This window comes from Plecotus auritus (assembly GCF_963455305.1).
Source record: "Plecotus auritus genome assembly, chromosome: 9".
NCBI lineage: Eukaryota > Metazoa > Chordata > Mammalia > Chiroptera > Vespertilionidae > Plecotus > Plecotus auritus.
In genome coordinates, this window is record NC_137783.1 from 130,216,710 (window position 1) to 130,233,384 (window position 16,675).

At 38.8% G+C, this 16,675-nt stretch overlaps 1 protein-coding gene across 1 annotated transcript in view; it reads right to left on the bottom strand.

The window, feature by feature from the left end:
• Nucleotides 1–3,256: 3,256 nt before the first annotated feature.
• LGR4 (leucine rich repeat containing G protein-coupled receptor 4) overlaps nt 3,257–16,675 on the bottom strand; it is a 98,622-nt gene continuing 85,203 nt past the window's right edge. Inside the window, exons 9-18 of the mRNA XM_080642517.1 lie at nt 16,562–16,633; nt 16,155–16,223; nt 14,598–14,669; nt 13,467–13,532; nt 12,604–12,675; nt 10,873–10,944; nt 10,442–10,567; nt 9,469–9,584; nt 9,144–9,227; nt 3,257–5,274 (exon numbers count right to left, since the gene is read on the bottom strand). Coding sequence (XP_080498643.1) covers nt 3,998–5,274; nt 9,144–9,227; nt 9,469–9,584; nt 10,442–10,567; nt 10,873–10,944; nt 12,604–12,675; nt 13,467–13,532; nt 14,598–14,669; nt 16,155–16,223; nt 16,562–16,633 — 2,026 coding nt within the window. The 3' untranslated portion in view covers nt 3,257–3,997. The remainder of the gene's footprint in view (nt 5,275–9,143; nt 9,228–9,468; nt 9,585–10,441; nt 10,568–10,872; nt 10,945–12,603; nt 12,676–13,466; nt 13,533–14,597; nt 14,670–16,154; nt 16,224–16,561; nt 16,634–16,675) is intronic.

The window sequence follows — 16,675 nt, forward strand, 5'->3', positions numbered from 1 at the left end:
AAAGGGTAATTAAATATGGTAGAAATAATAGCAACCAAGGGCAATTCAGAAGGCAGAGCTATAATTAATAAAAATATGACATGTTAAACAGTTTAAATGAGTGCTAATTTTGCCTATTCAGTAAAAACAATACAAATGGAAGAAAATAGCAGCAATTTAAATGAGTAATGAAACTAATCAAGGAATAAAACTTGGTTAATGGAGTTTTCATTCTCTACCCCAATTAGTCAATATCAGCATATTTGTTTAAAACCTTTTATGAGAACATCTCTAGAATCAACGAGAGCATCAGAGAGCCCCAGAATAACTTAGGGCTTCAGAAGGAGGTAAATGTGAAAAGCTATTAGCAAAAGTCATCATCTGACATAACTGAAGCATAGAAGAAAAAGCACACACACGTTATAGTAAGAAAGGGACCTGGGTTTGAATCAGTGGTTTCCTCTTACTAGATTTCAGGTTTCCTTAAACAGGCTGTTTGGCCTTTCCATGTCCTTACTTCTCTGTAAAACAGGGAAATAACCTGCCTCCTAGTCACATTATCTCATTAATCCTCAAAGCTTCTAGCATAGGACATGACAGAGAACATGGTAGATGGTAAATTACATCACTTAAACTACAAGGTTTGTCCACTTTAACCTCTTGGTATGGTGATATAAAAAGCCATATACTTCTGTGCCTCCCTAAAATGTTTTTACTTAACAAATTATGCCCTTTTCTTAATGCCTCAGAATCATCATAATGACCAGCTATGACATTATGCTGTCACAACACTGGAGCGATGAGGCAAAGAGCTGCATGGTGCTGGTGCTTGAACATAATCGAGGCCTGTGGTCTCTTCTCTCACAGTGCCTTTTCATTACTGCGACTCAGAAGCCATAATCAAGTTTGGGAGAATTATATATAAATGTATAAATAAGCTCAAAAGAGGGCCTCTCCTCTTATGTTTTACGGTATTGACTTAGTATCTTTGCTTCTTACTGCTCATTTATTTTCACTTTCCTGGTATAGTTAAGATTGTTTTTGCTGGCTTTGTAACCTGTAAGTGCAGTTACTTGTGCCTAAAAATCTCTCTTTGGCATAAAAACAATGTCATTACCATTTAACCCTGTGGCAATGTATTACGCAACTTTTAAAAACGTATCCCTAGATTGGGGAGGGGGGAGGTAAGAGATCAACCAAAGGACTTGTGTGCATATAAGCATAACCAATGGACACTGGGGTGGTGGGGGCATGTCCTGGGGGATGGGATTGACTGGGGAGGGGTCGATGGGGGGAAAAGGAGACAAAGGTAATACTTTAAACAATGAAAAAAATGTATCCCTAGACATAGTAAAATGTTTCCAGATGAAACAGTATGTCTTAGATTTGCTTCAAAATAATCTAAGGGCAAAGGGATTGGAAAGGGTTAGTGAATGGGATGAAAATGAAACAAGATTTACCTTGTGCTGTTGATAATTGCCTAAGTTGGGTGGGTGATGGATGGGTACTGGAGGTGAGGAGTGAGGGATGAGGGGATGGGAGGAGGAATAATTCTACTATTCTACTTTCTGTTATGGAAATTCCAAACCTATACACAAGTTTAAAAACATACACATACACACAAAAACCTATGTCTCAAATTAAGAGGAACTGGGTGCTGGTTTGGGTTCTAATTTGCTATGTGACTCAGGTATTTACTTAAATTTATGAAGCCCTGTATTTTCTCATCTGTCACATGAGGGCTTGATGATTGTGAACATTGAGTTATTTCTAAGAAATTGGACAACTGGTATTATGCATGTTTTTAATAATCTGCTTTTAAATAAAGACCTAATTGATGGTATTCTCTTAAATTTCACCTTTTCTCTTAAATTTCTCTTAATTTCAATTTGTTTTTCATGAGTATGGCTCATACTTAGAATCTTCTAAATTTCAGCAAACAGCTCTAATATTTTTTCTAGCACTCTTATTTCTTAAAAACAAATACGTTTTCTTATTATTTAAAGTATTTAAATATTTCACTTTACTTACTTTAACATTAAGCAAATTCATTATATATTAATATTATATATTAAGACAAAGCAGATTGCTTTCTGGAAACTCAATAATTCAAAATGCTGCTTATAATATTGTATTTATGACCATATGGATAGCATGATTTACCACATATTTTATATACCTACCTACTATTCTCTTTTTAAATGAATTCTATTTTCAAATGAATGCAGTGAAAGTGTTCAGTAACTTGAATTTTGAAGGAAAAAACTTTTAGCTAGGCTATTTTTTACCAAGTTATGATTTAATATTTATCAATGTGTAAATATACAAACATGACAGCAATTTTAAAAACTTGTGAATAGATGGCCTTACAAAATTACAACACACTGTAAATAAATCCCTCCCACATTTTATACAAATTACATGATTTTGATATACAAAGATTCTGTTTTTATTACACGGACAATGTACAACCAAGACTATTTACAATGCAAAAAAGTATATAAACCACAATTTGCTACTGGCAGCCACTATAGTTTAGGAGGTAGCTTTAATTAAACGAAATGAACAGAAGCCACATTTCCCAACTTGTGTTCTAAAAATAATTTACATAAGATAAAAATTCATTATATGCACAGTATATACAGTTTAATTATTAAACTGCAATCTAGCTTAATGTTTTTAGTATGTCCTGAAAAACTAGTATGGCAGTGGGTTTGCTATTGATTTAGCGTATTGTCCAAAAAACATATTGAACATTTATAACTTTAAGACCCCACATCGTGACATGTCAAAAGTCCATAGATGAGAATCAAGTAAAATTTTTCATTTTTAAAGACATGGGCCTAAGCTTTATTCTTTTTTAGCCCTTCTTCTTCTTCTTTTTTAATGATATGTGTCCTGTTTCACAAAAACACAGTATCTAAGCTGTGAACTATTGTTTCATAGGCTTTTTGTAAATTACTGTAGGGGGAAATGTATGGAAACGTCCATGAAACAGCATAACGTCAGGAGAATGCAGCTAAGAAATAAATGTAAGTGCTTTGTATCATAATTACTCCCAATTTCTTCCAATTAAATGCAATTACTTACCACAGTTTTCTTTCTGTATAATTCAAAATATAAGTAGGTAACATACCAACAAAACTGGAAAACATCCGTAAAGCCAATGATATTAGGAAGTGTTCATTAATGGGAACATTACCCAGAGCCATCAAATCCCTCAGATACTATTAAACTCCGATGTTAGTTAGTAGTTTAGCCAAATCTACTAAACCCACACAGCAATTAGCTCTTTATTTTTCATAGCAGTGTGATGACAAAACACTCGGGGGAAAAATGACTGATAGCGCCAAAGCAATGGAAAACGACTAAAAACAAATGTTCATGCTTTCTTTTAAAATCTAATAGTTGTTAATATTGTTTTAAAAACATCTTCGGTTTTTAAGATTTACAAATCACTCCAAGAAAATGTATGATTCTATTATGTCAGAGATGGAAACAGAAAATGCAACAACCTAAGCCTACATTCACTCTCACAGTCCTACCTGGGAGACGATCCCCTTTTTGGCCCTGAAGTCCGTTGTCCTGAGATTAATGATCAAACATTAGGTAAAATTAGCAAGACTTTCTTCAGTTGTGTGAAACCACATTTTAAAAATATTCTTAAAAATATATTAACAGCTGTTCTTTATCTTGTGCTTAATTCAGAAACAGGTAAAATTTTGCTGCTTAGGCAAATTTCAGATAAACCTAACGTTAGAATGCTAGGATATACAGAAAACCTTTCCAAGGTACAGAGTTGTTCCAAACAGACCACACATCGCTTGGACACTTGGATTTTTCACCAATGGATCATTTAGGCACTTGTTCTTTGAAGATGTCTGCCACCTCCTTCTCCTTCTAAGGGACACCAGGCAGTGATCACAGAGGTGCTTCCCAGATGAAAGATCAGACGAGGGTCCACTCTATAAACACTGCAGTTTTGGCTGATGGGGGATACAGTCACCAACACACTGATTCAGTCTTTCACTCTCGGTAGGTTGTAAGCATAGCGCACCAAAGGGAAGCCTCGACTCTGATAGAAGCAGGCCCGTCCACAGGCCTGCACCTGGTCAGAACTGTCCGAGACAAAGGAATCTTCTTCATCTGCATAATCAGAATGGGCCGACTGCGTGCCACAGTCCGACCAGTAGCCGTCTGGCCTTTGGCACGAACCCACTGCCAGTGCAGGACAGCTGTGTGACTTTATCAAGTGTTTGCACGACACTGGCTTTGTCAAGAGAAAGGACTCGCAGCAGTCACACACAGCCAGGTTGCCCTGCAAATGCGAGTACATGCCACAGTCGTAGTAGAAATCCTGCTCCACACAGCCCACTTGGCTACTGATGGACACGGAAACCGACCCACTCTTCTTGGTAAGATGTCGCTTCAGCAACTTCCAGTCTTCTTTGAACTTTGGGTTGAAGAAAACATACAGGACTGGGTTCAGGCAAGCAGGCAACGGGAAAAATATCAGCGTGACGGACTTCATTATCTCAGGGCTGACCGAGACGGCGGTGATCAAGGGCGCGAAGGAGAAAAATGCAACGGGGCAGAAGAAGATGCAGTTGGTGAAGATTAGCCAAGCAACATGCTTAATCATGCCAGAGTGCGAGCCCTCGGAAAGGTCCTCCTTTTCCAAGTTGCAGTAGAGTTTGGTGTAGATGATGGCCATTAACAAAAACGCTAGTGAGTTTAACAGCACTAAGGTCACCGTAAACCCTAAAGATGGTGCTTCTCCCGTGGGAAACGGCAAGCACAGGGGGGATGCAGAGTATTCTCCTCCATGGAAGAGTGGAAAGCAGCCTGCCACGCCAGCCCCCACAAAAGCGAAAAGGGCAGCAACCCGGAACTGTTTGAGATGATTGCTTTTCCTGTTTTTCATGACCTCTTTCGCAGATAAGCTTCGTTCGACAGCTGCTAACATTAGTAAAAAGATGGCACTTTCTGAGGAGAAAACGGCAAGAAACCCAGCCATTTTGCAGCCACTGCCAATCTCCCACCAAACGCCAAATTCAGCAAATCTGCCCCAGGACACAGCATCCAGAAAAGTTAAGATGCCAGTATAGGCTCCCATGAGTAAGTTCGACACAGAAATCAGGCCTATGAACAATTTGGAGGAAGGTAGTGATGTACAGGGTGCAAATGTTGTTAAAATGACAAGCAGGTTGAAAAACAATGCAACCAAGAAAATGAACCACACGGTAAGACGGATCATCCAACTTCCCAGTAAATATTCACAGGGCTTAAAAGCACCTAAAATGAAAAACGGGGGAAAAAAGACAATTTAGGGAACAGCATATTCCATATGATAAGGCTTAAGACACTAAAAATTATATATATATATATATATATATATATATATATATATATATATATATATATATAAAAGCCTAAGTAATGGTTACAACCGAACGACCAGAACGACTGGAACAACCTGTCGACCAGTCGCTATGACGCCCACTGACCACCAGGGGGCAGATGCTCAAAGCAGGAGCTGCCCCCTGCTGGTCAGTGCGCTTTCATAGCCAACCTCCTGCGGCTGGCCAACCTACCCCGGTCCCTCCCCGCAGCTGGCCAACCTTCCAGGGTCCCCCAGCCATCCAACCTCCCACGGTCCCTCCTCCCAGCTGGTCCCTTCCACCTGGCAGGCCGGCCAACCTCCCACGGTCCCTCCCCCCGGCCAGCTGCCCCGATCAGGGCTGGTCAGCCAACCTCCCATGGTCCCTCCCCCGCCCCCTGGGCTGGCAGACCCCGATTGGGACTCAGCAAGATGGCCCTGATTGGCCCTGATCACTGGCCAGGCCTAGGGACTCCACCTGTGCACGAATTCGTGCACCAGGCCTCTAGTTCTAGAATAATTAAATCTGCTACCAAACTGAATTGAACCAAATTGAAAAGATCACTATTTCAGATATTTTAGTCACTGCACTAGACTATTTAAAAATAACTACTTTTATTCTACACTCTCAGTGACATGGGCTGCTACAGTCAGGACAATTCCAGGGTTCCTAACTGAGGGTTCAGAAAGAGAAATAAGGCAAGTTTCCTTTCCTAGTTTCATTCCTTTATTTTCTGAGGTCCTGAGCACAGGGTAAGGGTGGGGATAGAGTAGTGACTTCTCTCTCCAGTCTCAGGCTTTAGGCTGAAATTAGTTTAAGATCTGATTTGGGGGAAAGTTAGGATACAGGGAAAAAGATTTGCCTGATCTGACCTCCAAGGATTTATTCACTCATTTACTCACCAATAACTGATTGCAAAGGCCCTGGGGATTATAGTCCACTAATAAACAGTGCTTTTCAAAAACAAAACAAAACAAAAAAACATGACTTTTTATTAAATATTTGGTAAATTCATATAGTGATATCTAAACGAAAAATCTCACTTTTTCTTACACCTAAGTTAATATGCATAGCACCGTGTCTAGCATATGTAAGGTACCTGATATACTAAGAGTTTGGAATTGGATAAACTAGTAGACTTGGGAAAGATAATAAAGTTAGGATCCATAACTTGCTACTCTTTTTCTTGAGGAAGCAACTTAAATCTGTAAATTTCATTTTCTCACTTGTGGATAATAATACCCATTTCATAAAGCTGTGGAACTTAATATTACATACACAGGTACCTAAACAGGCTACTGGTATACAGTTCGACTTCAGTAATATTAGGTTCTTTTCTTCTTCCTTCCTAGTCCTAGTATACTTAATAATAATCATGTATGTATGTATACATATATTTTATAGACTTTTTATGGCTTTCAAAGGCAATCTGATGAGGCAGATTAACATGGGTATAATTATCCCCATTTTTCATCCAAAGAAACTGAGATTTCATAGTGTTCGATTAACCTGCACAAAGGTTATTGGGTTAAGATAGTGCAGGGAGGACTAAAACATGGTGATGTTAAGTATTCATATAAAGCTACATCCAATAAAATCCTGTGTAACTTAAAGTAGGATTGTAAGAACTAATATAGTAGCTAAACGGTACATTCCAGTAACTGACTTTGACATGCTGGTTATGCCACAAATGACAATTGTTTTATTTAAAAATAAGTAAAGAAAAGTTTTGTCTACAAAGCATAAGAAAACGATGTACTACAATTGCCTAAAAGACTTGTTCTGACTTACCTTCCTGAACTGTCATTAAGTTTAATACATGCTATAAAGCATTTTAATCACTGAGATAGTCACAAATCTAACCAACCAGGTCTACACCATTTAATTCTGACTTCCAAATAGCACAAGAAACGTTTAAAAACTTGTTTCTATTTAATTAATTTTTAAAATTTCCCCCTCAGGGAGGTGTTAACAGGAAGCTTTCACTTTCATCTGTGTATCTGAAGCCACCCTTCTTCGGGGAGGAATGGCTCAGCTGACCTGGGAGAACGGGCTCACTTTGACAAGTGTTTGACTAGTGGGTGGAGTTCAGTTCCCTCAAAAGCCCGGGGAAGCAGACCCCACCAGTCTCTGTTCCAGGAAACCTGTGGCCTCCTCCAGTTCTAACAGAAGGTTCCTGCTCTCCTCTACTTAGGCTTCTGAGTGAGCACACAGGTATCCCTGTTACTACAACTGAGTCGGGGAGACCAGCCTGCAGTCCATCCCTACTGCAGCCAGGGGAGGTGAGCTCAGACCTCACGTCCTCCTGGTTGACCCCAATGTTTAAATTCAGTGTGGATGGCCCTAACCGGTTTGGCTCAGTGGATAGAGCATCGGCCTGTGGACTCAAGGGTCGTCCCAGGTTTGATTCCAGTCAAGGGCATGTACCTTGGTTGTGGGCACATACCCAGTAGGGAGTGTACAGGAGGCAGGTGATCAATGTTTCTCTCCCATCGATGTTTTTAACTCTCTATCCCTCTCCCTTCCTCTCTGTAAAAAATCAATAAAATATATTTTAATTAATTAATTAATTAATTAATTCAGCGTGGATGGAGGAAATGGAACCTCAGTATGATCAGGTTTTGTCTCCCCTTAATGAAGCTGGTCTCTTCTCATTGGGTTTTCAGTTCCTGATGTACATTCTCCAACACAAGAACACCAGGGGGATGTGAGGGAGCTGCACCCTTCAACTTCCAACAATACAGAAATTAGACAAATTGCATAAACATAAATGATTCTTGCCAATCTCATTCATTCATCTGGCCACTTGAAGCTTATTCTCTACACAAGTATTCTTATTATTTATACTTACTCTCTATGCTAAGTATTAAAAGATACATGTGCAGCACTCCAAAAGACTCACAATTCAGTAGTAATTAGAGAATCATGTCATGTGATTCTGAGTCATGAAATTAATGTCCAGATCAACCTGTGGTCAATATGCTAAGAAAGGGAGCTACTTCACAGCATGCAACTTAGCCAATTCCTTTTTTTCTTTTACAGTAAAATTCTAAATCCATCTTCTCTGACAGGCAGAATATGACATCACAGTCACAATGGTCAGTTTATTAACTTTCCCAAGTCTACTAAGTTCAATGACATAAAAGACAATTAAAAGGAAAGGTTGCATTTAAAACAAAACAAAACAAAAAAAGCCCTAACTGGTTTGACTCAGTGGATAGAGCGTTGGACTGTGGATTGGAAGGTGTGGGTTCGATTCTGGTCAAGGGCACACACTCGGGTTACAGGCTTTATCCCCAACAGGGGGCGTACAGGAGGCAGCCGATCAATGATACTCTCTCATCATTGATGTTTCTATCCCTCCTTCTCCCTTCCTCTCTGAAATCAATAAAAATGTATTTAAAAAAACAAAAAGCACTAAAATCCTTACAGACCAGCTAAGTACCTTATGGAACTAGTCCTAGTATTGAAGAAGCATTGAGGAAAAAGTAAAATAAAATAAAAATTAAATTTAAAAAAAAGTGCCTCTCAATATTTAATGTTCATAACCCTCCTTTTGGAAGCTTGTTGACGCAGAGATTCAGATTCAGTGGGTCTGGACTGGAGGTTCTGCAAGAGATGCCTAAGCTCCTGGTGCACAGACCACACACTGAGTCACAGGCTTGATGAGGTCATCTACTCCCACCCCCATTCCCGAAATCACAATTATCCCCAGAAGTTTCAGGTACAGTTGCCTAATGTCCATTTAAAGCAAGAACCTGCAGCACACTCAGTCGGGCATACCTGTTGAAGGCGTGCAGTGGATAATTATTTGACTGTGCTCTTCATTTTCAGCACTGCTGGTGACCCCTGATGCATCAGCGGGACCTGAGGATAAAACATCGGTTGTGTTGAATTCAAGCTTTATGTGATTCAAAAGAATCAGTCTCTCTTACATGATGTAAGTTCAACTTGTTATGAGGCTTGAAAACATATTAAAGATGCCAGGAACACAGTCAATGCCATTTTTCTCAGATTTCCTACCGATCCTTCACAAACTGAGTACAATAACAGAGACTTTGATCAATGCCATCAAGTGTGTTCTACTTTACTAAGTACATGCACTTGCCTTTATCCTTGGCCACACTGTGTTCTTGGAGGCTCTTATCTTCTGTGTTTGAATGGGTGTAAGAGTCGCAACCCCAAAATGCACAGCACTGATAAGCATAGGGTACAGATAATGACCTGGAAAATAATTGTAAAATCTGCATTGAACAGCAACTTCACAGACATGCTTGTTTTGTAAAAAGTATTTTAGTCACTGAAAGCCCCAGCCTAGGAGTCACCCCCAGCCTAGGAGTGAGAAAGACCTCGCTGTCACTGGCTTTAAGCCGTTCAGTATCCTTTCCAGGCCTCAGTTTCCTCATCTGTGAAAAGAGCTCTGGGATCAGGTGACAGCATGAGCTTCTCATTTACATAAGATATGCTTTTACAAACTGGATTTAAACCAAACCATGTTTAAAATTTTACAGTAACACTCCTTTTATAAATGAACTAACCACACCCAATGTATCATATGAAACTGGTAGTCTCATTTAAAATTAATGTCTCAAGTCATCTGTGAATTTCTACCATTAAATGAATTTACTTTGTAAGTATAGTGAAAATATTTATTCTCCTCTCCCAAAATAATATCCCCAAGCCCTCTATTATATCTAATGAAGTCTCCATTCTAATACTTTGTCTCCATAAAGTGTTAATAGCATTGTATCAATTTTCTGTAGGCTCCCACTTATGTGGTTTCTGTCATCTTGTTGCTAATGTCAAATCCATTATAGCTCTGTTATCTCCTTGACAGCATCAAGGACTCCAATTCATATTCTTAAAAACTATGGAATGATGCTCAAGTTCTATTTTACACCAAATCTGTGAGGATTGGGGTAGAAAATACTCTTAAATTATAGCCTCCAAGAAAATCTGGGAACCGCAGCAAAAAAAAAATCCCCACTAAATTAAAAAAAAAAAAAAAAAGCTAGCACACTCTATCATTTAGGGGCCTACCCTACCATCAACAAAAAAGAAAAAAATAAGCAAAAACACACCTGAGATTAACAAAATCTTTTGCTGCCAAAGCTTCTTTCAGTTGGAAGTTGCCCACAAGTTTCAGTTGATTTAGCCCATTCAGGCCTTCCGTAGGAAATGATGTTAATTCATTGAAACTTACATCTCTAAAATGTGAACAAGACCTCAAATTAACTCCCAAGATGCATAACTCCCAAGATGCAAATCACATAGAAACATCTATATGTGTTAACATCATAGACATTAGAGTTCCAGAAAGAAGGTGAATTGTGTTAAATGATGAAATCTAGCATGCATCTCGCCATAATAAAAGCTCGTACTATATCCATGCAGTTAGCCTTTATACAAGGAAACAATTAAAGAGAAACATATTCAGGTCAATAAACAAACACAAGTTTCTGTAGACTATTCATGACTTTCCTGATGTTATTGCATAAAGTCGTCAACTTACAGGTTAGTTATTGACCCAAGCTTGGCAAAAGCTCTGTCGTGAATTTCATGGATCAGGTTTCTACTCAGATCTCTGCAATTATAAGAATAATGTGTTAATATTTTCAAATGAACTCAAATTGCCGTTACTCTGACTACACTTTAGAATCTGAGGCAGTCACAATATCCCCAATAACAAAAACCTTTAATATTGTCCAACAACACTTTCATTTGGGTGTCGAATGCCTCTCCTTCACAAAAACCCATGTCTTGGAATGCGTTCCCATGGAGCCGTAATTCCACTGGGCATCTGTTTCAAAACGGTTGTGAATTTTCTCCCCCTTATCGTTCTGGTGCCAGTCCAAAAATATAAATGATGTGATATAACCTTTGGTACCATTAACTAGGTGAGAAAAAGCTCAGCTCCTGACAAAGCTGAAAATAAAAGCAGGTTTCCTATTATTTGCCTTCTCAAAGGTTAGTGATAAGGCTCCGAGAGAAGACAAATAATCAATATGCAAACAAGAGCATTCCAGAAGGGCTTCAGATATCTTTTTTCCCCCCTTCAAGCAGGAAATAAACATCGTATCAACAGCAGAACCATACTGTATTGAGGAACACACCCTGAGGAATTCTGCTATTACAGAAATAATAAAACAGAGAAATAATCTCCAACCACACTTAAACTGAGCCTGACTGGAAATTCAGAGATTGGATAAATGCATTCCATGACACGTCTCCTAGATAACAGGAAAACTCAACAAACTGGGTTTCAAATCATAAAAAGGCCAGCTTCTCATTGTTGTCGCTTATCAGGGCTCCAGAAGTGATGGCAGCGAGAAGCCAGTCCCCTTCCTCCTGAGGCCCAGACCCACAACAAGCCTGCCGGCGACAAGGACAGGTCCGGCGACCCCACCACCAATGCAATGTTTTCGAGTAGAATGCATTTCTCATTTCTAAATGGGGGTCTGCTGAAAAGCAGGATTCGATATACATAAGTTCACCATCAATTTTTTGAATGTATTCTGCACTTTAAAAAATGTTCACTAATTCAGTGATGTGTGTGTCCCGCACTGAAGCTCCAGGAAGGCAATGGCCAGGGTTGTCTCAGTCACCTCTCTATTCTCAAGTGCTTCATAGAGTCATTGGCACACATATACGCTAAAATACACATCCATTTTATAAATGCATGCTTCTGCTGCATATTAGCCACCTTTGTCATGATAGAGACACCAGTGCAGGGGTCAATAAACTTTTCCAGTTGAAGGCCAGAAAGCAAATATTTTTCACCTCTGGGGGTCCTATGGTCTGTCCTGAAAGTGTTGAACTCTGCCACAGGATGGTGAAATGAGCTTCAGACAATACTTAAAACAAAAGGGGCAAGGCTATGTGCCAACAAAACCTAATTTACAAAAACCAGAGGCAGGCTGGATCTGGCCCACAATTACAGTTTGCCAACCCTGGCCTAATGAATAGATAAACTCATTATGACTTGAAAGCAAAGTGCATCTCTCAGGTTGTACACATTCTACTTTTTAAATCAATGTACAATATCAGAGATGAGCTAAGGTAAAACATGCTAAAAATACATTATTTATAGTAAAGTACCATGCAGTAAAGTTCAAAGAACAGTATTTACACATAATAAATCAGATCTTTAAGTATATCTATCAAAATGGGAATTGTGCTGATATGTTTAATTTATAGCTTGACAGAAAATGTACTCATCTCCAATAATCATAGAGAAACTTACAGTATCCTTAGGGATATGAGGCCTTGAAAAGTGCCTTCTCTGATTTGGCGGATCTGATTACGTTGCAAAGAACTAGAAGAAGAAGGAAGGCAAGAAGGTGGGGGGGAGGAAGGAGGTAAGAGAGAGTGCGGGAAGGAGAGGAGAAAAGGGGGAAGAAGGAGGAGGAAAAGGGAAGGAGGGGGCAGAAAAAGAAGAGGAAGAAGAAAAGAAAAAATAGAAAAAATTATTTTCTATTTGAAAAATAATATTTCTTAAACTTTTTCTAACTTTACTCATTCATAAGTAACATTGATCTTGTTGAAAGTCAAGGAAACTTATCTATAACTTGAAATGGTTAGACTAATTGGTATTTCATCCCAAATTACATGGGGGGGGGGCGGTATATGTAATTACCTAAATTCCTTATCAACCCTGCTCAGGAGCGGAGCAGGAAGACAACACAGTGAGAGAGGATCCAAGACAACACAACCACACCGAGTACCATAGAGGAAGGAGGGGATCAAAAATGGGAGAATTAATGCCTCCCTCTCCCCACCTCCCCATCAGCTTCCATCAGAGATGTCCTATATAGGTACACAGTAGATACCCATGTCTGGTTTCCCTCAACAGCCAGGACAAGTTTTTGTGTTTTTGTATATACCACCCTCTCCCCATAGTGTCTCACAGAATTCCTGATACACAGATGTCTAAAGACTATTGGTTGCATGAACATACCTGGTACAATGGGACATTTATTCATAAGAACACCTGATTATATGAATACCTAATTTCTTAATATTAAAGCCTTTTATTTAAAATAGGAAATGCTCAATGAATTAACAATATACCACACAGCAAGAAGAGTAAGTCAAAGAACAACTTACATTTCTTCCAGAGCATGGCAACCATTAAAGCTTGGGAGGTCTTTTATATTGTTGTAGGACAAGTCCCTTAAAACAATGGAAATGAAAAATTAATGTTATCAGAAAACTGTATTAAAAGAGCTATACTCAGAAGCATTGAAAGCAGTGCTAATATCTCTAATAAAGAGATAACAAGAAAAGCAACTATATTTTTTCTAAGACTTGAAAGCTTCTAGAACACCTAGTGATAAAACAGGTTTAAGATTTGCAAACTTCAAGTACATAATGTTGAATACAGACAATATAAAATATATTTTAAAATGTTAAGTAAAATAAACAAAATTAAATATAAAAATATGGAATATATAAAAATTATGCTTAAGTCCTAGAGTTATGGGTTTTTAAATTCTATTTTACAATATTGTTTACACCATAAATAATTTCTATGTTATTTCATTAAAAAGCTATAAGAAGAGTGGTAGTCATATTTTTAAAAACATATTAAATCAAGTATTGGGACTACATGACTCTCAGTTAATCCCACTGAAGTTTTTTCTTAGTGGTAATTGTCAGGCTTGATACTCCATGACACCATTTAATTACCTGCTTATTCAATCAGTCACTTATTTTGTTACTATCTCTCTCCACTGAATACTTATTAACAACTTAGTAACTTAATTATTTGTTCTTGTGACATTTTCACATCTTTTAATTCCTACATCAGTTTAAAGTTTTTGGAAAGCTCCATGCTCAGTTGGTTCCTGATCTAAGACAGATTTGGGCTGTGCTTAGGCTACGGATGACAGAGCAGGATACGGAGAGCTGACCCTTCTAGGGAAACAAATAAAAATAAGGAGTCAGGACAAGAAAAAAAAATCAAGAAAGAACCTAGCTTGGTTTTAGTTTGTTTAAAGTCACAAGATGAATGTTATATATATATATATATATATATATATATATATATATCCCTAAAACTAAATTCAAATGCACATTACCTACTCTGGGCTATTAAAATGATCGCTCATTTCCATGAAGGAAATAAGAAATAATTATACTTTAAAATCACCTAACGAAAATAGTTCATTAAAAAGAAAACATGTGTGAAGTACACATAAAAGAAAGGTGTGAGAAGGGAAGAAGAATCCAACTTACAAAGTCCTAAGCATCTTTTGTTCTTGGCACAGATTATTGGATATACTGCTTATCTTTGTACCTGTCAAGGTCCTGCGGGAAAAAAATGGCTCATCTAAGAAATGATTCAAGTTGAGATGGTGAAAATGCTATTCTCATGTAGAAAAATAAATGCTCACTTATTTGCAAATGGACTAGAGTCTATGTATCCCACGGCCTGATTCTCCCTAAAGTTAGGCATGTGGGAAGACAAATTAACCCTCCACGCTAGTATCATTGTCCATAGTAAAATCAGAGAAGCTCATGACACTAGAGGTAATATTGTCTAAACAACAAGCTTGATTTCTCACATGGACCAACAGAAAAACAGCAATCCACCGTCACAGCCTGACCATGACCACCTGCAAGTTCTGTCACCCCCGCACCCCATCTCCCACTCACACTCAAAACATTGGGGGCATCCTGCTCTCAAACATTGTTTCTGCCTTTTCTTTCAGTCAACCTGACTCAGCAGTATCACATTTTCTCTTACTCCCCTCCCTTTCTGTTCCCCTTTTCAGTCAATCACCAATTCTTGTTCTTTCTTCCTCCACTAGTATAGTGTCTCCAGCATCTGACCTTCTACCTCCATTTTTACTGCTACAATACAGATGGAAGATGGGATGGTGCAGAAAGGGGTGGGGTCATCTCAGGCCACAGGGAAGAACTGCCGTGGTTCAATGTGCTCACTTAGCCAAGTGGTTCATTCTCATGGCCTCCTCACCACTCTTCCTATCTCTAGTCTTTCTTCTCCTCCTCACACCACCTGCTCCATTATCCTCAACACCTCCAATGACCTTATGAGTCAAGTTTAAACTGCTTAGTTCAGAGCTTCCCAACTTCTTTTTCTTACATCTTGGAACACATGAAAATCAAAACATTTGTGTGGCATAATGTGGTAAGGCTCCATGTGGCTGGAGATCCTGGCCACCTCAGGCTCCACCTGGCTGCCTAGAGGGCCGAAGTCATCAAGACCTTGGCTGCACGTGTAACCCATTTACAGACTGTCCATCGGGAAGCTTTGCCAAAACCAAACGTTCAGTGTTCAAGGCTTGCCATTTCATATTTGTGACCCAAGCAATTTTCCAAATTTCTCTGTATCACGCCCCATTCAATTCTAGCTATATGTGACCTTCTGTACACCATCTTTTACCTAAATCCTTCTTTCTAAGTAAAAACCCCGCTCTGGGAAACCTGCCAGTATTTCATTTTGAAACATTTCAACTCCTCCAGGAAGCCTTCTCTGATAGTCTGCATTGATAGCTCCACTTGTGAATCCCTGAAGCGCTGCTTCTGATCTGGCACTTGCTTACTGCCTTATATTTCCAGTGCCCTTTGCATCTATTGTATCTCCACACACCAGGCAATACTCTACCTGGGCCGCCTGAGCCCAAACTCAATATCCACTTCCATGCTATTCACAAAGGGAGATTGCAGGAATCAACATAAAGTCTTCGTCATCACCAAAAAGCACTGGCACATAACTAGCAGGCCAGCATGCTCTCTTTATGCAACTCGTCTTCCAAGGGCCGTACTTACAGACTCTCCAGGTGGACAGTCCCGGTCAGATTGGGGAACTGCTGCACCATGCTGGCGCCACGAATGACTCTTTAAGAAATTGGGAGAGAAGAAGTAGTTTTAAATAAAAAATTCGCATAGACAACATTTGCATTTTCTTTTTTAAACAGTTTAAGATGATAGCACTACAAGACCTAAAAGATAAAATTGCTCTCATCTCTTGGATGTACCTGAAAGTGTGGAAATTTGGCCAAATGTTCACATAAATTAAAACTATCAGAAATTTTCAGAATTATCCTTTGGACTTCTGGCCAAGGAAAAGACACCAAAAGAGTTTGTTTTCTGAAGGTACGGTAATAAAGTCTAGTTTTCCATTAAGGCAACTGTATAAGCATTCAGGTGTGTTTTATACCTTATATAATACTTACAAGGAATGCAGATCAGATAAATTGTGAAATGCTGAGTTCCCCACGAAAGATAGAGGATTATCATACAAATGTCTATAAAAACAGCAAAAAAGAAAAAAAATCAAACTTTTCATA